Here is a 25,473-nt window from a genome sequence, read left to right as displayed (position 1 = left end):
GCATTAAAAACAAAACATGTTTAATCATTTACGTAATGATGATACTGAAAAGCATTATAAACCAGTGGTGGACGTTTTCCATTATCTTATCCCAACTGCAGTCTTTTATTTACAGATACTGTTATGTATATTCAATTAGCATTGTGTAATTAACCATTGTTCATAACTGAGGGTAGGGGTTGGGCCTACCTGACTAATGTCTTTTTTTTTTATACATATAAACAACAGATTACATAATTCCTGTTGATGTTGTTGTTGTTGTAGGGTTTAATGCCACTTTTCAGCACATGATTGGCTATACATGATGGCCAGTATTAATGGTGGAGGAAGAACCCAGGAAAACCCCGGAAAGAACCACCAACCCACAAGAAGCTACTGGCAAGCTTTCTCACATATCCACATTAGCCGAATCTGAGACCTGAACCCACGCAGACAGAGGTGAGATGGCAGTGATCCATAACGAAGAGCACTTTAGACCACTTGGCCACTTGGGGCCCCTAATTCCTGTTGACTATGAGTGTGTGTATGATTTGGATTTTTAACGTAGCTTTAACAATTTTTCAGTCATATTACTACAATGTCTGCAGTATGGCAGTTTATAGTGCTGTCTAGCAATGAGGCATCATGCCGAAGAAATTTAGCATCATGTCCCACCCAGTTACATTATCCTGACACCAGGCTGACCAGTCCTAACACCAACCTCTTAATGCTGAGTGCCAAGTGAGTCTTGTCTATGATATTAGATTATATTTTAAGAACATCATTACTTGGAGGAAAACATATTTACAGATGTTGAGTTCAAGGTCTAGTTGCTCTTATAAATTAAAAATGTTCTTGAAGCAAGTTGTTTACGAATTTGATGGGAAAATGACCCTCATCCAAGTTCTGTTATTGTGTCTTAGCTTTTTATATAAATGTTGTTTATTTCTGAATTACGCATTCCATATCTTGACAACAGTCTTTATGGAACCAAATTAAGTTGTGTTTCAGGAAATATTTTGGGAGGATTCATTTATTTAAATTATTCACTGAATTACACGCTCAATAATAATTTTAGACAAATAACTATTTTGGGATTAATGTGAATTCATTCAAGGACATATTGGATTATATCATGGTGATACACCAAGACTGTTAGAACATTACCACATTCCAAGCTATTGGTAAATCGGTACATTCAAGACTGGAATTCATTTGGAACACCATCAGGATTCATTATGAATACTCTATACTTTTGGACTTGTGAACTTTTAGGACTATTTGGGATTTAACTCACAATACTATAAGTTCTTTCATGTGTGTGTGTGATCTGGATTTGTAACGTAGCTTTAAGAATTTTAGTAATATTGCTACAATGTCTGCAGTGTGGTTATTTACAGTGATGTCTAGCACTGGGGCATCATGAATGCAGACATGTAGCATGATGTCACACTCAGTAACATTATCCTGACACCAGGCTGACCAATCCTAACACTAACTTCTTAATGCTGGGCACCAAGCAAGGCAGCTGCTAGTACCCTTTTTATAAGTCTCTGGTATGACTTGACCAGCGTTTGAATGTGTAACCTCCCACATCCGAGGTGAATGCTCTAACCACTTAGGCTACCACAGTGGTTGTGCAATTTTTAAAAAAAATTTACTTTGTATTTTAGGGAAATAAATTTTTTGTTGAATTTTACAAAACTTGTTAAATTTTGCTCTTTTCTATTAGTTTAAGACTATAGTCATAACAACACAAAATTCTCCCTCTACATTTTATTGCTTGAGAGAATTAGAAAGCATGATTGTATGAATGTATGTCAATATACCTGTAAGTAGTTTAACATTTAATGGCACCTAAGCATAATACTGACAATATGGTGCCAAATTAAAAGTAAAATTCTAAAAATGTGAAGATTTAAGAAATGCACAAAATCTTCAGGAAGGTGAACCCTATGTAATAGATGTAAACATGAAGTGCTAAAAGATACAAGGCAAAAATGTTAAATTCCTTAAAAAGTATATGCGAAAAAGAAATGTTAAAACATGTTAATTCCTTAAAACATTTGGTTGCATTTGGTCAAATGAATAGTAAACTGACTGTAGGTTCATACACTTCCAAAAGCTCTAACTGAAATTAGGCAATAACTAGCTGTGTGAACAGACAGAAATATTTTGGAAATAGTATCCTGGATATATCTTCTCTTTTGTAAACTGGGTTGCAGTCATTTGGTCTGAATGCCTCTTGAATGGGGCACTCTTACTCTTTGTTTGCATACCTGAATATCTGTTTTGTGGTGACAATCTGTCCCTGGCTACTAAGCCACTAGTAGTGTCTGTAAGGACTTCATCTCTGGCTGGGGATACCTCTGTCTCAACTGATTTCTGACAAAGAACAACAATCATGCAACCTTTCATGATGATAAAAGCAACATTTTTCAAAAGAAATTTAAGAACAACTAATAATGTTTAAGATGATAATTCAGGTAGTGAAGAAGTCGATGCCAACAACCTTACTAACTTTGAAGTAACATTAAAGACTTGCTGATCAACTTTATTACAGTGTAGGACAATCGTGCTAAATGCAGAAAATATCCTTAACTATGCTTGATATTTCTGGATAGATGTGTCTGTGTGGTTGGTAACCAACTCACTAAGAAGGCCTTTACATTACCAGATTCACCAACTTTCACCATGAGACGCTTGTTATTTTTTCTGCAATCTTCATTGCTAGGATTCTGAAGGATGGAGCTTCATCATCATCATCTACATCTATAGAGGCCTTGACCTTGCAGTTAAAAATGATTGATGAGAAGGGAGCAATGAGAGGGAGGAAAAATACATTAGATTACCCGTATTGCCATTTTGAAGCTATATTTTGTTCTCTCCATTGTGGGATCAAAATGTACAGGTATTTCTGTTTCATCCCTTCATTAACATGTAGAATGTCCTCTTCTTGTACACCCCAAGTCCAGGGATATAGCATTCCATATGACAATGAAGTATTATTGGCATGAATCATCACTGGATATGCTGTCAGTAATGGTCACATTATAAAACACTGAAAACTAGTTACTTCCAGTTATACTGGCAGCCACCAAGCAGGTAGAAAGGGGAGTTAATTTCTGATGAGTTGCTTCCCTTTGTCTCTATGACATACTGACAGACATTTTTTTATCTTTGTGGGAGACATGGATTGAGAGGCAGAGAGTAATGTTAATGTGGTTAAGTCATGTATTTGATGGAGAAACAAGAGTCCATCAAAGGGACTTATGCTCTACTTTCTGAAAAGAATTTGCAGGTGTTGTAGATCAGACCATATCTTCCTTTTAAACTTCTGAGTACTAGAAACCATCTCTGATATTCTCGAGCTAAAAGATTTTCACATTAGCCACCAATGTGGTAGCCATACTGGCTGTAATATCAATTTCATTTTCACAATACAATCACACCTTCAGCAGATGTTTGATGAAAACTCAATGATGACATGACCATCTATTCGGGAGAATTAGTGCCATGATTTTCAATATGTTTATTGTGGCAGCGATATTCTATGTCAGATCAGCACCATTTTCAGTCAGGGCAACCAGGTATCATAATTAGAAGGTTGATATGACTTTCCATTTAGGAGGAGCAGCAATAACAAGATTTTCAAGTGGTGGGGCCATGCTGGATGTCAGATTGGCACCATTTTCATGATGAGCAACTAGGACATAATACAAAGTCTTGACAAAAACCCAATGTTGCTATGAATTACCATTTTAAGAAGAATACTGAAAACATTATTTTCAAGATGGCTGCCATGGTGGCCATCATCTTCATTCAGTACCAACTATGAAAATCCCATGCTGAAATACTTTCCACTCTGGAGTAGTAATAATAAGATTTTCAAGATGCCTGAGAAGCTGCATTTTCATTTAGGACCAACTAAACATCACAAAAAGCCTTCTGGTGAAAACCACATACCAATATCACATTCCATTTCGATGGAATTGAAATAACAAGATTTTCATGATTGCTGATTTACTGACCATACAGAATGTCAGATCAGCACCATTTGCATTTGGTAACAAGCAAACCTTATAAGAAGTGAAAACTACATGTTGATACGACAATACAACAAGTGAAGTAGCAGTAACAAGATTGTCAATATGGCTGCTGCATATTAGATGTCTAAGCAGCACCATTTTCATTTACAACCAAACAAGATCTTGGGATTAATGTGTGTGTGTAAACTTTCATAACAACCAAGTAATTCAGAAGTAATAACAATGACACACTCATGCTAATGGACTGGTTCAGACAATGGATGGCAGATATCCCATAATCTCTCAAGTCCCAAAATCATCTTGTTCAACAAATGTAAAAATTTTAGCGAAGAAAAATGCCTCATACAATAATTAGCCAATCACTCATTTTCATCATACATATGTAGCTGACCAAAGTCCTCATCACAGAACAAAAACAAGAAGAATTTTCAACAATCCTTCGAAAGAAACTTTTCAACTGATTTTCAAAAAGCATGACATAGCCCCCAATTTCTTTTTACAACATACCTGCCAATCTTAAAAAGTTTCTCCACTGGACTGGATGCTTACATCATTTGATGTTGTTACTTTAATAATGAGATGGTTTTAAAGTATTGTTCTTGGTTAAATATCTGTATCAAAATAATACTTATATGCTTAACAAATATAAATTATCACAATACACAGATCAAATCAACATTCTTTAACAAAAACCTTTTTCAGCTTTACAAGTTCTAATACAGCACTCACTCACTACAAGACCATTCACAATACGACTCATGTATGGTGCTGGATCCCATTATTTAAATGTAATACTAAAATAATATGTACCATGTACTTCATTACAAAGTGGTTTCACTAAAAAACAGACTACCCAATGGCTGCCATGAAGTGTTATAATGAGTGAGGTTGGTACAGGAGCAGTGTTGTAATTTGTGAATGCAGTATATACAGAAATGATTACAAATGAGTTTGGTATATATAGGAGCAGTGTTATATTGATGGAATGCTGTATATACAGGAGCAGTGTTATAATGAAGGTGTGGTATATACACAGTGTTATAATGTTGGACTTCAGTATATAAATGTATTATAATGCAGGAGTGCAGTATATACCAGAGCAGTTTTACAATAATTGCAGTATATACAGGAACAGTGTTAAAAGGAGAACATGCAGTATATACAGGTAGTGTTAAATGAGGGATTGCAGTATATTAAGAAACAGTGTCACAATGAGGGAATGTAGTATATACAGGAAGTATGAAAATGAGGGAGTGTGACATATACAGAAGATGTACATGAGTGCTCATTTTAAATGAAATTTGTGACACTTAAATTTCTACCTTTTGTGACCCTTTTGGAGCAAACGATTGAAAATATTTCATGAGTTTCATAAACTTCTCAAGATGAGCATAGATTTAGATTCTATTTATCACATGATGAAAATGCTGATTATATTTGACAAAACTGCAAATATACAGTTAAAAAATTACTCGTACAGTTAAATTATTTTCAAACACATTTAGTAGAATATTTCCCAGCCTTTACCTTAGATAATGTTATCACATTATTTCTTATCCATGTTATATGTAGAATAGATTTTTTTAAATGTAGATGTTATAACCTATATAACACAGTAGCTGTGTGATATATCAAGTATTTCTGACAGTCCAATTTGTGTAGTCATTCTTATTATACAGGAAATCTGAGAATCTGGAGAAAGTTCTTACTCCACATGCCAGATGACATTTCAAACTGAAAGCAATTTATTCATAACCCAATTCTACCAATAACTAAAAATCCTATCATCATTCTATGCAAACAAAGTACAGAATAATGGAAACTGATCTACTATAACCCTTAACAGGACACCAGTCACTCCAAAGAACAGGATTTCACTGATCTTGGGCATTTTGGGTTGGATTTCTTGCTCTCATTCCAATACTTACTTTTTTGGAAGCAGATGACAAATAAAGCAATTAAAATTTCTTAAACATTGTTTACCTTTTTACACATCATTGTGGGAATGACTGTTTTTCACTTATGATTTCAAAAGCATTATTAAGACTTTAGTGGTCTTTTATTTTTAATGTAGCTTTAATAATTTTTCAGTCATATTGCTATGACGTCTGCAGTGTGACAGTTTACAGTGATGTCTAGCACTATGGCATCATACCACAGACAAGTAACAACATGCCCCACCCAGTCACATTATCCTGACACCAGGCCAACCAGTCCTAACACTAGCCTTTTAATGCTGAGTGCCAAGCGAGGCAGCTGTTAGTACCATTTTTGTAAGTCTCTGGTATGACTCAGCCGGGGTTCGAACCATTTTTATAATTCTTTGGATTTAGTGATTGGCCAGTTATATAATTATTCTGAACCAGTCATGCCTATAATCCTGTAAAAATTACTTTGTGTTCCAAAAAATCTGGCAACTGCTTGCATGTTGCGCCCTGTCATGGGCTTCAATAAATGGAAGAGAATTACTTGAATACTTGGGTTTGGACAGATATTACAAAAGTTATGTCAAGCTTATGCAAATGCCAGGTGAACAAAAATGGTGCCACTAGAAAAGGAATTTGTTGCTTTTACTTCTTTCTTCTCTAAATTAAACTTTGCACAGCCATGGTCAGTTCAACTGACAGAGTATCTGATCCACATGTCCCCAAGATGGGAACTTAGCTCCCATTGCCTTGACACAATACAGCCAATAATATAAAAGGAACTTAGCTCCCATTGCCTTGACACAATACAGTTAATAATATAAAAGGAACTTAGCTCCCATTGCCTTGACACAATACAGCCAATAATATGAAAGGAACTTAGCTCCCATTGCCTTGACACAACACAGCCAATAATATAAAAGGAACTTAGCTCCCATTGCCTTGACACAATACAGCCAATAATATGAAATCAGAATTTCTTTGCTTGCCAACAACTATTGAGAGCTCTTGTTACTACAGCCAGTAATAATTTTTTTTTTATATCTGATGAAGTATTACTTTCATAAAATCTGCAGGATGAACCTATTTAAATGAAATCAGCTCTAGTGTAGATAATGAAATGCTCACTGACATAAAAAATCTGTCTCAAATAATATTGGCTGCCTCTTTTCACTTTTTACCTTAATTTTGTCTTTACTTTTCTTTTTCTTTGGACTTTTGACTGCCTCAAATTCGGGCTCTGCTACAGACAAGACTGGAGATTTCTCTTCTTTCTCTTCCACATGTTGACTTTTAGCAACTGGATTTGATGCTACCGATATATTTTTTTTAGGAATCTCTGGTTCTGGCTGTTTCTTGGGAATCTCTGATTCAGGTTTTTTCAACTCCTCTACTGGCTCTGAAGGAGATGAAGACTTTTTCTTTTCCTTCTTGGATTTAGCTTTCTTTTTACCTGGAGTTTCTTCTGTGCCAGGGGAAGTCTTCATAGTTGACACTTCAGCCTATGAGGAAAGCATACTGTCAGTACAATATGTATGACAAATGGAATCCAATGAACCAACTACAGGAAGCATAGATTCTTGGTGACATCAAGATTCAATAGATTTACTATGAATAATGCTTTGAGGAAAAACACTTATATGGAACAGGCTTAATACAGTCTGGGTATGATTAACAATCTCTGAACGACTTTGTGACTATTGCTGTATAGAATAAGGGTTCTGCAGAATGTGGGGACTCACTCAATTAAGCAATAAAACTTAAAATCATCTCATCTTTTATGATGGTAACAATGCTAAAAAAAAGTGATACTTATATCTCACCATGCACATGAGACTAAAAACAAAAACCATCAAGTAAACCATTGTCGACATGGAGTAATAACTTTGTCTCGACTTTGCTAAATCAAATAAAAAAATGTGTTTCTGAACTAGTCTGTAAGGAACAGGGTCAGAGCCAATGATCTCTGACATTCGCCAAGGTCAAAAGGTTAATTAGGCAAGAAACTCAGAGAATGAATAGTATTATCTTCATAATGATTTATAAAAAAGAAAATTCATCAAGGAATTAAGGAAATAATAGCAACTGAAAAAAACAAAAACAAAACCTTAATACAAAGTTTCTATGACTGTGACCTGCAGTCCAAGGTTGACATTGCTGGGGTGGTAGACAAGCGCCCCACTCCTCCAGAAATTCCCCATACGGCTTACGTCTCTGATCGCCTGTCAACAAAAATCCAGCTTCTGGCCTTCGCAAGTGGCTTAACATGTTTCCACTATCTAGAGAAGGGGTGAAGATGGGCCACTGGCGCCTTAAAACCAGTCGTTTTGGGTAGATGGGACTTGTAAACCTTGGATGATAGGTCATCTAGGAGAAGGAAAACTTCAATTTCAAACCTCAGCTGCCTTCAGGCTATACCCACTCATGGAAAAGGCTAAGGGAGTAAACTCTGACAGAAAATCCAGAAACAGAGTCCCTAAGACGCTCTGACATTGACTTCAATATCACTCCAGCAACTCATGCAATGCTGTTGGTGCCAAGCTGTATCGGCATTCATCATTCCCTTGGGTCCACCAGCTGCATGGAGAGGGGGGATCTGCCGCATGGGCAACAGCTGATTCTCCATACAACCTGCCCAGGCTTCATAGCTCCAATGAAGCAGACTTTCCAGCATCGTTGTAAGGCGTCAGCAGTTTACTGCTTCTAAGTCAAAAGCTCGATTGGGCTAGAGCTTGGCTCCAGGGGTTGCTTCCGATGATGGGAAAGATCACCATGTCTCACTGGACAGCTACTGCCTGCCTCAAGCTGGGCAGCCACCAGTCAGTAAGGTGCTGCCCTGCCATGACCTGCCTGCTTCAATGGGTGTGTGGAGCTTAGAGAAACATCTCAACAAGTGGGCTACCAACTCCGTACCAGGCAGGACTCAAAAGAAGAAATAAGACTCCAGCTCTTCATTTCGCAAGCTGGAACATCAGGACCATGTGTCCTGGATTCACCACTGACCTGCAGCAGATCAAGGATGCACAGAAGACTGCCATCATTGACAGAGAACTCTCCCGACTAAACATCGACATTGCCTGCCTTCAGGAGACATGACTGGCTGACAGCAGCACCATCAGGTAAGCCAACTACACCTTCTTTTGGCAAGGGAAGCCTTCGGATGAACCTAAGCAGCATGGTGTTGGCTTCACTGTAAAGAACATGCTAGTTGCCTTCACTGAGCCTCTGTCATCAGGTACTGAGAGGATCCTTGCACTCCAGCTGTAAACATCCTCATGCCCAGCCAACATTTTCAGCATGTATGATCCAACCCCCTGCTCCACCCACAAGGAGAAAAATAAGTTCTACGCGGCTCTGGATCAAGCAATATCCAGTATCTCCAACAATGAAGGCCTCTACCTACTAGGAGACTTCAATGCTAGAATGGGAGCTGACCCACAGTTCGTATCCATGTCTCGGCTCTCATGGAAGGGGCAAGATCCATGTGAATCGTCAGCAACTGCTGGAGATGTGCTGCTCCCACAGCCTATGTGTGACCAACACCTTCTTCAAATGCAAGGAGAACCACCAGGTGTCATGGAAACACCCATGTTCCCTCCACTGGCACCAGGTAGACCTTGTCATCACCAGGCGTGTGAAACTGGCCGTGTCCTCCTCTCTCGCAGCTACCACAGTGCAGACTGTGACACGGACCACTCCGTTGTGGTCAGCAAGGTGCAAATAATACCCAAGAAGCTGCACCATGCCAAGAAGAAGAGTCAGTCAGAGCGGACTCTTCATGCTCCTGCAGAAGATTGGCTGCCCCCCACGGCTGCTCGCTGTCATGTCTTTCCACGAGAACATGCACAGCACAGTTGCTTTAATGGCGCAACATCGGAGGCCTTCCCAGTCAGCAGCAGAGTGAAGCAAGGTTGCATCCTTGCACCGATGCTCTTTGCCATCTTCTTCTCCATGATCCTCCAGTACGCCTTCAAGGACTGCAGCAAGGGAGTGTATGTCCATAACAGGACTGACAGCAAACTGTTCCACATCGCCCTTCTCCATGCTAAGACTAAAGTCATAGAGGTTCTTATCTGTGAATTGCTCTTCACTAATGATGCAGCCTTGACATCACAAACAAAAGATGGACTGCAGCAGCTGGTATGCCACCTCTAACATGCCCCTCAGGAGTTTGGACTGACCATGAGTCTGAGGAAAACGAACATCATGGCACAGGATGCAGATTTCCCTCCCACCATCGCCATCAATGGGTACAACCTGGAATTTGTTAAGAACTTCACATACCTTGGGTCCACCATCTCCAGCTCGCTCTCCATTGATGCTGAGATGAACGGCAGGATTGCCAAGGCAGCAGCAGTTATGGCCAGACTGAACCAGATGGTCTGGAACAACCCCAACCTCACTGAGAAGACCACATTGCATGTCTACCAGGCCTGCATGCTCAGCACACTATTTTACAGCAGGGAGGCATGAACCACCTATGCGAGCCATGAGAGGAAACTCAACAGATTCTACCTGAGATGCCTGAGCCACATTCTGCACTAAAGTTTCAGGACAAAGTACTCAACACAGAGGTTCTGGAACACACCAACATGAACAGCATGTTCTCCATTCTCAGCGACAGGCATCTTCGCTGGCTCGGCCATGTCAAGAGAATGGACCCAGGCTGCATTCCTAAGGACCTGCTATACAGCGAGATAGCAGAAGGCGCATGACTAACTGGACAGCCATGTCTGCTTTACAAAGATGTCTGCAAGAAGGACATGAAGATGACCATCATCAACGTCTGGGACAGCTGTCCTGACAACCGCTCCACCTGGTACCTAGCTGTCACACAGGGCATTCAAAAAGCAGTGGAAGCAAGAAACACAAACTTCACTGCAAAGAGAGCCAGGAGGAAGGCAAAACAACAACAGCCTCACCAAGCATCAACGTTCACCTGCAGCAAGTGCAACAGAGACTGTCACTCTAGGGTCTGACTCTTCAGCCACTCTCGAAGGTGCAGATAGGAGACCCAACTGGAAGCTACACCATCATCTCCTGAAGATAGATGGATGCAGAGAGAGATGACTGTGACCATCACCCAACTGCAAAAGGTGGCAAACATATGTCTGATATTGAATTATCTTAGCTCATAATGATTCATCCCATGTACATGCATGAAAGAAATCTGGGGCTTAGAAAAAATAGGCATATAATTTTTTTTAAATACCAAAACCTTAATACACATTCTATTACGGAGACCTTGATTCCATGGTAAAAAAGTGCATGTGAGTAACATATGATACACCTGTACCATGGAGTTTTCTCTGCTAATGACCTTGACCTCTAAGCTAGGGAATTAGCTACTGTATGACAAGGCATGCACCTTGTTCAAATTTCATTTAAATTTCTGTACATGTTAAAAAGTGACAGCCAGAAGAAGGAAAGAATCTAACTACTTGCATTATCACTTGATGTGACACTGGGTTGATATCGGATGAAAAATGTTTAAGCACTAATTAACATGACCACATGGACTATTTATTCATATATTAAAATAAAGAAGATTGAGGTTTTTCATTCCCTCAGTCACTTTCAAATTACTTGCTTAACTTGTTCCCACTCAGTAAAATAAACATGATTTATCTGAGATATAACTTCTAATCCAGCCTCTGTGTAGCACTTCAGCACCAAATATGCATGTCCATGCAAAAGAGTTTCTATCTTTACCATACTGATTGTATGCAGACCTTACTAAGCACATGCTAAAAAATATATACTTATGATTCCTGGTTTGACTATCTAATGAGTTTAATATTACCATATGGAAGCGTGAACATGATGAAAAGCATAATCAGATCTTTTCAGAAAGAGTTAAACCTGTATGTGTATCTTCAGTCAATATAGATACATCATTTGTACAGTCAATATAGATACATCATTGGGTAGTCAATACAGATACATCATTTGTACAGTCAATATAGATACATCACTTGTACAGTCAATATAGATACATCATTTGTACAGTCAATATAGATACATCATTTGGTACAGTCAATATAGATACATCATTAGGTACAGTCAATATAGATACATTATTTGTACAGTCAATATAGATACATCATTTGTACAGTCAATATAGAGACATCATTTGGTACAGTCAATATAGATACATCATTTGTACAGCATTTTCTTTTGTCCACATGACTCGTACTGCAAAAACTATTCCTTAATGTCAAGCGAATATATTTATATTATCAGTTTAGTTACTAACTTTGTATATTTTGACCCAATTAATGCAAATAAAATATTTTTGTTTTCAAAGAACATGTACAAAATGCATATTTACACAGGGTTTAAAAATTAAGCCAACAGTGTGAAATTCATATGCCCATATTCACCCAAACAGCACTGAATATTTGGGAAGCAAATATAAGTTTAAAGTCACTTGAACCAAGTTTGGACTCCAAAACTGAATTAAATCCACGGTTAAAGATACACATATATAAAGTACAGACAAATGAATGTATCCAGTTGGCCAGTAAGTGCTGATGGGAAAAAGTTTTTCAAATTACAGTAGTGGTTAATTTCTCCTGGACATCATGCATCATACCATCCTTTTTTGAACCTGAATGTTTAATTTTTCATTAACTTTGAAATAAATACATACTTGGTGTCATGAAATTTTTGTACTATTGAAAATAGTTTCTGGGAAATAAGAGGGATGGAATGTTTATGTTAATAATGGTTTATGCTTGGGCAAAGTTTCATTAAAATAGCTTCAGTAGTTATAAAAGTGTTATACTCTGGACAATAGTACAAGTCATGGAATTATATTGTTCCTTACCATGATCTGGAACTTGGGGACATTGTTACAGTATGCAACACACCTTCTAACCATTATACATACTAGGATGAAGTTTCATGAAAATCAATTCAACCATTAAAAAGTTAACATTTTGATAATGAAATGTTCATAGCAGGCAGTCAAACAACAGTATAAAAAAAGCAAATTTACACAGATGGAGACAAATGCTTTACTTTCCAACAAAAAAAAGGCAAAAGGAATGTTGGTCTCATATAATCCTGAAATGTATTTATAAATCAGTCATTAAAAGTGAATTCAAACACATTTTTACTGAACATACCTTGTCATCAGTTTTAGCCAATTCCTTGACTTCAAGAATAGGCTGTTTGACATCTGGTTTAGGCTGTTTGACATCTGGTTTAGTTTGTTTGACATCTGGTTTAGGCTGTATGACATCTGGTTTAACTTCTGAAACTGGCTGTTTTACTTCAAGAATTGGCTCTCTGACTTGTGGCTTGGATTCCAAAACCAATTGTTTGACTGCCAGAACTGGTTGTTTGTCTTCCAAAACTGGTTGTTTAACATGCTTTTTTTCTTCTTGAACCACTGTTGTCTGCTTTTCTTCTAAATCCTCCCCAGCTTCATTGTCGGGTTTTGCCTGGATAAGAATCGTAACAGACATGGGGATGTAGTAAAACATCTAATCCAGAACTATTTCTCAAACCGAGCCCAACAAGTCTTCTTATCTGTATACTTACCTCTAATCTTTGTTTTTTTAAAATGCTTGTCAAAGAAAAGGTGTGGATTATGTTTTCTCTCATTTCCATCTATGTATGATTGTGTTTCCAGTCTAGAACAACTATAGGGATTATCTCTATTTTTCATCATATGACTGCTGTCTTTCATCAAATGACCTTCTCAGGATGAGAAAAAAATTCTTGAATCTGCAGTGTAAAAACCATAAGTTCCATCAATGACTTTTCTCATCCTATGACACAACATGATCATGTATACCATCTAATGTTCAATGAAAAATATACATATATTTCTAATTATATGATACAACAGGCTGTGATTTTGTAAGTAAAACAAATGGCAAATTAAGCACAGAACAAATGCTCTGATAAGGACATGAGACAGTACACTGCTCAACTTCTTTCTAGCTAAGATCATCCCCATTCATACATAATGTGACCAGTCTCAATCATCTTTCTGCTATAACTGAGACTGCCACTACTAAACAGCTACCATGTTGTTTGCATCTTTCTGCTATAACCGAGACTGTCACTACTAAACAGCTACCAAGCTGTTTGCATCTTTCTGCTATAACCGAGACTGCCACTACTAAACAGTACCATGTTGTTTGCATCTTTCTGCTATGACCGAGACTGCCACTACTAAACAGCTACCATGTTGTTTGCATCTTTCTGCTATAACTGAGACTGCCACTACTAAACAGCTACCATGTTGTTTGCATCTTTCTGCTATAACTGAGACTGTCACTACTAAACAGCTGCCAAGCTGTTTGCATCTTTCTGCTATAACCGAGACTGCCACTACTAAACAGTACCATGTTGTTTGCATCTTTATGCTATAACCGAGACTGCCACTACTAAACAGCTACCATGTTGTTTGGATCTTTATGCTATAACTGAGACTGTCACTACTAAACAGCTGCCAAGCTGTTTGCATCTTTCTGCTATAACCGAGACTGCCACTACTAAACAGCTACCATGTTGTTTGCATCTTTCTGCTATAACCGAGACTGCCACTACTAAACAGCTACCATGTTGTTTGCATCTTTCTGCTATAACTGAGACTGCCACTACTAAACAGCTACCATGTTGTTTGCATCTTTCTGCTATAACCGAGACTGAGACAACCAAACAGCTACCATGTTGTTTGTATCTTTCTGCTATAACCGAGACTGCCACTACTAAACAGCTACCATGCTGTTTGCATCTTTCTGCTATAACCGAGACTGCCACTACTAAACAGCTACCATGTTGTTTGCATCTTTCTGCTATAACCAAGACTGCCACTACTAAACAGCTACCATGTTGTTTGCATCTTTCTGCTATAACCAAGACTGAGACAACTAAACAGCTACGATGTTGTTTGTATCTTTCTGCTATAACTGAGACTGCCACTACTAAACAGCTACCAAGCTGTTTGCATCTTTCTGCTATAACCGAGACTGCCAGTACTAAACAGTACCATGATGTTTGCATCTTTCTGCTGTAACTGAGACTGAGACAACTAAACAGCTACCATGTTGTTTGCATTTTGCTGCTGACAAAAGACTTACCCAGCAAATTAAGCCTGGTCAGTGCAACCAAATACTCAAACTGCAATTTAATATGGTTGGATTTGCAACCAAATACTCAAACTGGTGAATCAAAATTATCTACATGTTACACTCCAGTGACCTTCAGAATCATAACGCAAAAATCAAAACTTTGCATAAACACTTTCTAATTACAAGTATACATCACAATTATATGCTAAAAACACGCATATACCAAAATAATATGCTAAAATATACCACATTTATATGCTGAAAACATTTTTCAAATATAACTGAATTTACAGCATATTTATTTTTCGATCAAACTGCTGCTTCCTTTATTAAGTTACCATTTTACAATGCAACCAACCTGAGTAGTTTGGCTGACAGATTTATACAAGTGATCAGACTAATACACAGACAACCTCAGCTAAATGTACAGATTTTATATTGGTTCCTATAATTTCCATGTAAACAACATATCATGAACACCACTTGTGGGTGCTACACTTTCATAACATCAATCACGCTTTGATAGAAATCTTCATGATTGTTAATCATGAGAAACAAGTGCCTTTAATTTCCAAACACATCCAAAAACCTCATGATTAACAACTAACCTCTACTTGCCATACATCTGGTAACACGAATCAAAACAATCTTTGAAAAGCAAATTGTTTAGAGTCAGCAATTGGACAAACTGTTCAAGGCCAACTTAGGACCGAAAACCAGGAAATCCAGTATAAGTACAAATATTATAATTAATACATAACTGATAAATTAAATATTTATTCCTTATTGTTTAAATATTAATATTCAGATAATCACATCTGAGTGAGAAAATGCAACACTAACCTCAACAATGACTACAAGATGGAAATAATACACAGAATAGATGAGAGTAAATGGCCAGTTGTGTAGAAGAAGAATAACCCCTATTTATAAATGACAACTGCTGATATGTGTACTGTGGCATAATCACAGAGCATAAAACTTTCAGAACATAAAGCACTGGGAACTGAACATGACCCCTTGTTGGTAAAATAGCTCAAAGCTAGGTTTTTTATGTATTTTAATCAGACCACTGCTGTTGAACAAAATACTTTTATCTTGTATCCCTTTTACAATATTTTAGACTTACCTGTGGGCAAGTGCTTTGCAAGCTTGAGCTTGCCCAAACTGAATCTGAACTTGTCCCGGGAGACAGGCAAGCAGATTTGTAAATCCCTGTTTTTGTACAATTACTTTTCAGTTGGCTTTAATTAATACCTTCACTTTTTGTCATCTTCAACCATTGATTCCATGCTCAACATAGTTCTGCTCTCAATGTCTGAGGCAACAAAATTATTAAGGCATGGCAACCTAAAATATGAAATAGCCACTAACATTTTCAAGCAGGCTGCCCTATGGTTACTAAAGTTTGATATCCCCCTTGCACAATTTATGTAATTGGCACAAAAAGTACAAGTACAGATTAATATGTTCTGGTTTCAAGTTGAAAAATCCCTTGTTGTAACTGTTCTGAATTCACCTTCTCACAATTATTTATTGAAAAAAAGGGTCGCTGAATCAAGAACTCTAATATTTTCTTCTTTAATCTTTGGATTAACAGTGGACTTTATTTTCTACCTATTTACATTTGAATCATTAGCCGATCTATTTTCAGCATTCAATTCAGATGCTGTGTACTGCCATGAACATATATACTCACTTATAAGTCAGGTCCAATGGCAAACTTCATGGACCAGTTCATAATGCACTGGCAGATCTGGTTCTATACAGCTTGATAGGAGTACTGAGTAGAATAAACATCATAAAGCCTAATCTGCCAGACTAGTGCATTATTTAATGTTGTCTACAGTTGGACCCAACTCCTCAGTGATTATATATAATACCTGGTGAGTTGTGCCCCCTGTTCTTTGAATGCTTTTGGATCCATCAACAGATTGGCTATCTTGGGGTAGGGTAGAGACACTCAAGCATATATGTGTAAAGGTAGCACTCCGGAAAGGATCAGCATAAAGTTTCTTTACTGCTGGCTGCTAGGATAACATTGTTTTAACCAGAATAATCTGTCAATCTAGAGTCCAAACCAATCAGCCATATTCTGATGCCTAATCATAAATATTCAAACAGCTCATCACCAAAAAAGTAGCAACATTTTATTTTCCAATCAAGATGTTTAATTGGTCAAAAATGTTGAGAGGAAATCTTATGTAAAAGGCTGCTATATGCTTGAATAAGAACACAGTTAAGTGACAAATAACTTTCACTATATGATAAAAAGATGCACGACCTTAATTGTATCAAGGTGAAATATCTTCATAATAGTGAATCTGACTTCATGAAATGTTACTTTGTCATAAAAACAAATAAAAAACATGTAAATTTCAGATTCTTATTTATGTGACAACAGATATTTTATTTCTATAATGGTTTTCCTTATATTCTGAAATCACTCTATGCTAATCAAAGATGGTCATGTTTTATATTTTGTTTTACGAAATGAGTAATGATAACAAATGTTTCTGAATCTTGATGCAACCTCAAAGGAGTTGGGAGGATGCATAAGATGGCAAATTCTCACTTGCAATCCAAAACTAACTTGAAAACCTGTTTTACAAACCATAGCTCTGCTGTAACATCATTGCTGCACTGACCAGTTACTTCCAAAGATAATGAGAGTGATCAGGATGGGGTTAAAATTCACATGTTGATAGGTGAAACAGAATACTGCTTGTAACATGAAATGTGTTCATAGCCATCAGGAGAGGGGAATGCAACTATAAACTTTGTCTACATCCACTTAGGAAGGGTGGTCATATCTGGTAACTTTAAACTTTGTCTACATCCAATGAGAAAGGGTGGTCATAACTGGTAATGTTATGTCTACATCCATCGAGGACAGGTGGTCATTTTTGGTAACTTTGTCTACATCCATCGAGGAAGGGTGATTATATCTGGTAACTTTAACTTTGTCTACATACATCGAGGAGGAGTGGTCATATCTGATATGCTGCACACACAAAAATATAAGTAAAGGAGGAGCTGGAATTCTGGATATGACATAGTGTGTGGGGTGTGTCTCAGTTTATCAAAAATGACAACGTTAAGTATGCAACTGGTAATACTTGTGATAATTTCCATATCAAGTTTCTGTTTTTCTACATCCTGCTGCAAAATTTGTTTGGAAAGGTAGTGATAATTAGTTTTAGGGCTACCTGCCATAAAGTCCATCTAATCCAAAGTCTCTGAAGTGGATTCTGCCCAAAAAGACTGTCACAAACTTCCATGACTAAAATTAAATGAACCCCAGAAAGACTGTCACAACTGTCCCAGGCTAAGGTTCAATGAACCCCAAAAGACTGTTACAATCTTCCTAAAGTTAAATTAACCCCAAAGGACTGTCACAACCTTCCTGGACTAAGGTTAAATGAACCCTAAAAGACTGTCACAACCTTCCTGGACCAATGTTAAATGAACCCCAAAAGACTGTCATAACCTTAATAGACTAAGGTTAAATGAAACCTTTTACCTTCTTATTCTTTCTATCTTTCTTCTTTTTTACAGCCTGTTCCTTAGCAGAAGGCAAGTCTGTCTGATCAAGGATGATTGGCTGAGGATCCTCTAGGCTCTTTTTCTTTTCATTTTGGTCTCCCACAGGTTTTTCATCAACAGCTTCCTCTCTCACTGCACTGTCCTCTTGAGTTGATTCTTTCTTCCCTTTTTTCTTTCTGGAAACCAGTGTCTGCCACTCACCTGTATAAAGCAATTTAAAAAAAATATAAGCATATGAGTATATTATCTCTTCCACCCATATGTGTGACTCTGCTTTCTCATGTTCCCATATGTGTGACTCTGCTTTCTCATGTTCCCATATGTGTGACTCTACTTTCTCATGTTCCCATATGTGTGACTCTTTTCACATTACCATTATATGAGTCATGTTGCCATATACGTGACTGCTCTCTCACATTACATAATGCAACTCCACATTTGCATGTTCTAATATCTGTAACTCTTTCCACACATTACCAAACATGTGACTCTGTCTTCTCATGTTCAAATGTATGACTGTTCTCTCATATTACCATTTGAGTAACTCCACTTTCTCATGTTCCCATATGTGTAACTGTTTTCTCACATTATTATTTGACTCCACTTTCTCACATTCCCATGTGTGACTCCACTTTCTCATATTCCAATGTGTGATTCCACTTTCTCACATTCGTAATGTGTGAAACACTCATGCTGGAGTTTTCTTTCCTTCTCACATGATGTCAAACTAGTGTTATGGCTGGCACATCACTACTCTGACTTCCTTTTATGATGTCACTATGCCCATCAAGTTCATTTCCAAATTAAGGTAAATTTATTTTTAGGTTTCTTTAACTGCATTCTACAATGAATTCTTTCCTGTCAACAAAAACTTGTATGCTCTTACTAAACATTAAAAGTTTTGTAATAGATAATTTGTCATTTTAATTCTTTATATATGGGATGCCATCCTACTTAGAGCACAGGGAGTGTGTGAAAAATAAAATACTCACGCATGTATATCAAAGCAAATTCCCCCCACAAACCCCTAGGGTTGGATTTCCCCAGTCCATTTTAATGCTCATGACAGACACTACTATGCCCATATAAAAACACCTGAGATTTGTTATTGTTGTTGTTGTGATGGGTTTAACACCATTTTTCAGCACATGATAGGCTATATAAGGCAACCAGTATATTTGGTGAAGGAAGAACCAGAATCATAGCATGAACCAGTCAACCCCAAGCAGACAGAGGTGAGATATCAGTGATCTGTAAAGGCAAGTGCCTAAGACCACTCAGTCACCCATGGTCCCCTATGCAAGATTTGCCGATCTGGCACGAGTACAAAAGACAGTGACTCCACCAGCTCCCAATTGCAAAAATCATGTAATTGGCACAAAAGACCAACTAGGTCATCCATATATGCAAACAAAAAAAGGACCAACAAACTATATTTGGATGGGTAAAATAGTACACTTCTGTGCACAAAAATTGATGGGAAACAAAAATGGCTTAAATGGTGCCAAAATCCAAAAGGTTTATCTACATGTCTATATATGTAAAAATCATGCTTATCAGATTTCATTTGCATAGGTCGGCTTGTGGATACTCATAACATGGTTTTATTTAAAAATTTTAAAGATGCAATAATCTTCTCATTTTCAGTGGGGACATAATAACATAATTAAATCCCCCACAATTACATGTGTCACAAATATTATAACATTTTTCTTTTAGAATGCTATTCTACTTCTGCCAATACTGTGAGAAAATAAGCTGTAGGTAAAAGGACTATCAATTGGCAATGCTGGCCCTATTCAACATTCAGGACTACTGATTAGTATTATAAACAAAAGTCCTAGTGGGCCTGTTATTGCTCACCTGGCTTGCATAGCTGACCAGTTGACCATTTTACTAAGGAGTTTTATTTAGTACTGTAAGGATACAACCTATGTAAGCTATATCTTCTGACATGAAATTTGTTCTGGCATAATAAATATACACTGTCTCTTGCTCGTAATCAAAGTCATCCAATAAACTGATGACAATGTAAACATATTTTTTTAAGTTTTATACAAAATGGATGAGAAATATAGCCTCAAGGTCTAGAGAGGAAACCAGATCAGCCAATCAACTGCAAGGTATCTCATTAGAATAGTGAAATCAAGAGTGGAAACAAACTCAGTCAATCAAACGCATGATTACCTCATTAATACAGGTGGAACCTGTTCATTTTCTATATTATCCAAGATCATGATGATAAAAGCCCTTATTCCAATTTTGATCGAAATTTGATCAGAATTATGGCTTCTAGAGTGACAATAAGATCAACCAATCAGGTGAAAGATCACATCATTAATATACATGGATCTGACTTATTACACAAACTGACCAAGATCTTGACAATACAAGTATGTATGCCAGGCTTGATCAAAATTGGATCAGAAATATGACCTCCAGAGTGGTCACACTCTCAGCCAATCAGATGAAAGATTGTCATTAATAGCGGTGGATCTCATTATTGAAACCACCCAAAATCTTGATGGTATAAGCCCATATTTCAAGTTTGATCAAAACTGAAATCAGAAATATTGCTTCCAAAGGAATAAAAAGCTCAGCCAATCAGATACCAGATCATCCAATTAGTATGCACAGATCTTGCTCATTATCAAACTCATACAAAATTGTAATGACAGAAGCAATGATTTCAAGTTTGATCAAATTCGATCAAAAATACCAACTCCAGTAGAGTAAGAAACTCAACTAATCAGATCATCTAATTAGTTTGCAAAGATCACACTCATTACTGAATCTGTCCAAGATCTTAAAGATATAAGCCTGTATTTCCAAGATGATCAAAATCAGATCAGAAATACAGACACCAGAGTGCTAAAAAACTAAGGCAAGAACACCTCATTATCATTTAGGTCATCTTCAACCTAGATCACATAAGCATACACATTCTGAGTGGTAACAAGGTTAACTAACCAGATGCAAGATCAGGTAACAAGGTTAACCAATCAGATGCAAGATCACCATATTAATATCCTTGGGTCTCACTCATTATTTAACTTGTCTTATGCCTAGATGACTGAGACAAATACATTCAGAGTTCTTTCAAAATCAGAAATATGGCCTCCAGAGTGGTAACAAGGTTAACCAACGAGATGCAGGGATGGTCCTGGCTTTTAAAAAGCTGTCGCCAAAAAAATCGCCAACCTCAATATTTTGTCGCCAATTTTCAAAAAGTGTCGCCAAAACAAGTATTGTACATTTTTCCAAGTGTTAATTTAGTCTATTAATGTAACAGGCAATGAAAATTACAAAAGATGGGTTAGTTAATACTTTAATTACAACAAGCATTAACAAAATGCTACAAAGTGCTACATGAAAATCCGTCGCGAATTTAGGGCTGCCCACTTGCTGAATGCAGTTTCAAAGTCTAATTTTTCACATCTGTACATGCTGATTCTCATTAAATTCTCGAGAGATGAGATGCAGATCTTATTTCTGATGTCAGTTTTTATGAGGCTCATCTTACTGAATCCACATTCACAGTCCACAGTGCTGACAGGTGACACCAGTAGTCTCTCAGCAGCCACCCTCCCCCCCCCCATTGGCTAGCTTCACAAAGCTTGTAGAGAATTGCTTCCTAAATCCCAAGAATAATCACTGAATGCTGTATAAATTTTCTCGACAAGCAAAATAGGATCTCCATTCCCACGAATGAAACTTACACGAGTCAACACCTGGCAATATTGGACCGTATATATAAGCATAAATTCACACCCAGTTTAGGGATTCTTTCACTCCTGTATTTTGAGAAATAAATAATTATTATTAATTATGCAAAACTGTTTTTTTTTTTTTTTTTTTGCTATTTCTTGTTGCGGAGTTTAAGTCTCTGCAGCCGTAACACGGGATTGATGGCAAAAGGAAAAGATCAATGAGTAAAATGCTGCACTGGCGACAGATATAATTGTGATTGAGATTTTTTTTCCATTTGCTTTGTATTTATACACAGTAGTCGGTACTTCAAAGGTTATCAGTTTTCTATGAAGGTTCAGCAAAACTACTGTATTGGTATATGTATAAAAAAAAAAAAAAAACCACAGAAGAATTAGCCATACAATCAATTGAGAAGTCGGTCAGTTGTAGGTATAGTGCGGTAGCATGATTGACTGTATCGCTGCATACAGTACTCAGCCCAGATGTCAGCATAAGCAGATTATAACGTAACAATGCACTGCAAAAATGGAGTTGTCAATACGAACAAAGGATCGTTTGTGTAACAGATTGATTCCAATGCATTGCTTAGTCAAGTTTGTGGCTTCCTTTCGTTCTCCCTTTTAATTTATCCAGTCCAAATCCATGACTTTATGTACAAATTAAATAACCCAAGAGTATGTCGCAAAAAAAAATCGCCAGATGGGATATTTTTGTCGCCAATAAGGAAAAAAAATCGCAATTTGCGACATTGGCGAAGCCCAGGACGATCCCTGGAGATGCAAAATCCCCTCATTGTTAGATCATTTGAGAATATAAAATCATGTTCCAAGTTTCACTGAAACAGATCAGAAATATGGACTCCAGAGTGAAAATGAACAACTGTTGATGAACGGATGCATAATTCTTGATGCACAACTTGTGATGCATTACACATTAGGGTGCATGATTCTTGACACACAACTTGTTATGAATTACACATTAGGGTGCATGATTCTTGACACACAACTTGTGATGCATTACACATTAGGGTGCATAATTCTTGACACACAACTTGTTATGCATTACACATTAGGGTGCATAATTCTTGACACAACTTGTTATGCATTATACATTAGGATGCATGATTCTTGACACACAACTTGTGATGCATTACACATTAGAGTGCATAATTCTTGACACACAACTTGTGATGCATTACACATTAGGGTGCATGATTCTTGACACACAACTTGTGATGCATTACACATTAGGGTGCATAATTCTTGACACACAACTTGTAATGCATTACACATCATTAGGGACACAGAGCCATACTATATGCTCACTCGGCCTAATGGCCAAATGAGCTAAAAGTGTTAATTATAAAAATTTCACAGTTACCGTTATTATCTTCCTTTGCTACAGACTTCCTTGCCTTAGTCTCTACTGACACTTTTGGTGGAGGTGATTGTTTTTTATTCTGAAGAGAAAGAATCTACATTATCATATTCCTCTGAATTACATGATATATCATTGCAGTATCATACAATTCTAAACATAAACAAGAGTCCCTCAAAGGGTCTGTTGCTCTACTGGCAAAAAGAACTGCCAGAAATCCAAAATAGGACTGCTTCTTTATTTTATCTGAGTGCTGAAACTATCTTTTATCTCCTTGAGTGATAAGATTTTCAAGATAGCCTAGCGATAATGGATGTCAGATTGTCATTGTTTTCACTTAGTCTTTTGGTCAAAATCCCATGTTGATATCACCATCCATTCAAAAGAAGCAGCAATAACAACATTTTCCAGATGGTCACCACACTGACCATGCTAGATGTCAGATCAACATTCATTTAGGCCCAACTAGCTCTGGTGAAAACCTGATTTCAACATGACGTTCCATTTAGTAGCAGCAACAAGAGTTTCAAGATGGCTGCTAAGGTAGTTATACTGAATGTTAAATTATCATTCTTTTTTATTTACAAAGAACTAGACATCATAAGAAGTCTTTTGGTGAAAACCCTGTAACAACAGGACCATTTATCCAAGAAAAGTAGCAATAAGATTTTCAAGATGGCATCACAAAGTCAATATTGGTTGTCAGATGGGCACCATTTTCATTAGGTGTATAACAATTAGCAGAATAACCACAGACAGTTTGAGTTCTCCCATCGATACTCGCTTATAAGTCGACTCAAAATGCAAACAACAAAGATCCTTATCCGCTGTATAATGTGCCGGCAGATCAGGGTCAATGTTGTTTGTTCTACTGATTACTCCTAACAAACTGCAAAGTCCCAGATTTGCCACTGCATTATGCAATCACAGAATCTGGAACTGTGCAGTTTGCAGCTGGATTCATTTTTATAAGCAAGTCCAATGATATCTGATTTACCAGTATTTTTGGGGAGACACGCGAGTGAATTCATCCTACAAAGGAATGTAACCTATATTAACAACTCTCCTGTTTAATTAATATTTAAAGTTTTTAGTTTTGCATTTCAGCTTAAAGCAAAATGAAATTTCAATACAAAATCTATCTTTATTCTTAACATGCTGTTGATTCAATGTCTCTCTTTCATCATAAACGATCAATTGGTCTTTGGTTTCTGACAGCAATTCAAGCCAGTTAACTGTTTAAATCCAGATCCTGACTTTGCATAATGAATAATGCCAGTACCGATTTCTTCTCTACCACTGAACCATATCAATTACCAGTTTTACAATCTAAAGTGGATGGAGAACAACAGGAAATGATGCCCTCTCTTCTCTGGACATAATAATGAACATTAGCCAAGGGAACTGTTTAGAGAGTAATAAAGTAAATTCAAACACTTACAATTAATAATGTGTTTAAAAATAGGTACATGTATTAGGAAACAGTTCAGTGTTTAAATTTGCTCATTTCCCTATTAGTAGCCTCACTTAATTGACCTCATCTTTTGAATCTTGTTCTCAGTCTGGAATAACCTGGCCAAAGCTCTATGCATATTTAATTAGTAATGTAAATAACAATGCTTATACAAAATAACATGATAATACAATGCCATATCATCAACCCAATATTGTAATACATACAAAATAACATGATAATACCATGCTAATCCTGGAATACACAGCAAGAATAATTTTGAAGAATTGTTCACATATGCTGACAGATTACATTTACTGAATTCTGCATAATCGTTTGATTTT

The 25,473-nt window shown here is 37.1% G+C and overlaps 1 protein-coding gene across 3 annotated transcripts in view; it reads right to left on the bottom strand.

The window, feature by feature from the left end:
* LOC149808007 (uncharacterized) overlaps positions 1 to 25,473 on the bottom strand; it is a 64,674-nt gene that overhangs the window by 23,543 nt on the left and 15,658 nt on the right. For all 3 annotated transcript variants that reach the window (XM_089972415.1, XM_089972398.1, XM_089972406.1), the window contains exons 3-7: positions 23,680 to 23,758; positions 18,566 to 18,789; positions 13,084 to 13,401; positions 7,135 to 7,455; positions 2,259 to 2,364 (exon numbers count right to left, since the gene is read on the bottom strand). In XM_089972415.1, coding sequence (XP_089828541.1) covers positions 2,259 to 2,364; positions 7,135 to 7,455; positions 13,084 to 13,401; positions 18,566 to 18,789; positions 23,680 to 23,758 — 1,048 coding nt within the window. The remainder of the gene's footprint in view (positions 1 to 2,258; positions 2,365 to 7,134; positions 7,456 to 13,083; positions 13,402 to 18,565; positions 18,790 to 23,679; positions 23,759 to 25,473) is intronic.

The sequence above is a fragment of the Sinohyriopsis cumingii genome, chromosome 1, assembly GCF_028554795.1.
Source record: "Sinohyriopsis cumingii isolate HCF-2022 chromosome 1, ASM2855479v2, whole genome shotgun sequence".
Taxonomy (NCBI): domain Eukaryota; kingdom Metazoa; phylum Mollusca; class Bivalvia; order Unionida; family Unionidae; genus Sinohyriopsis; species Sinohyriopsis cumingii.
This window is presented reverse-complemented; position numbering and strand designations above follow the sequence as displayed.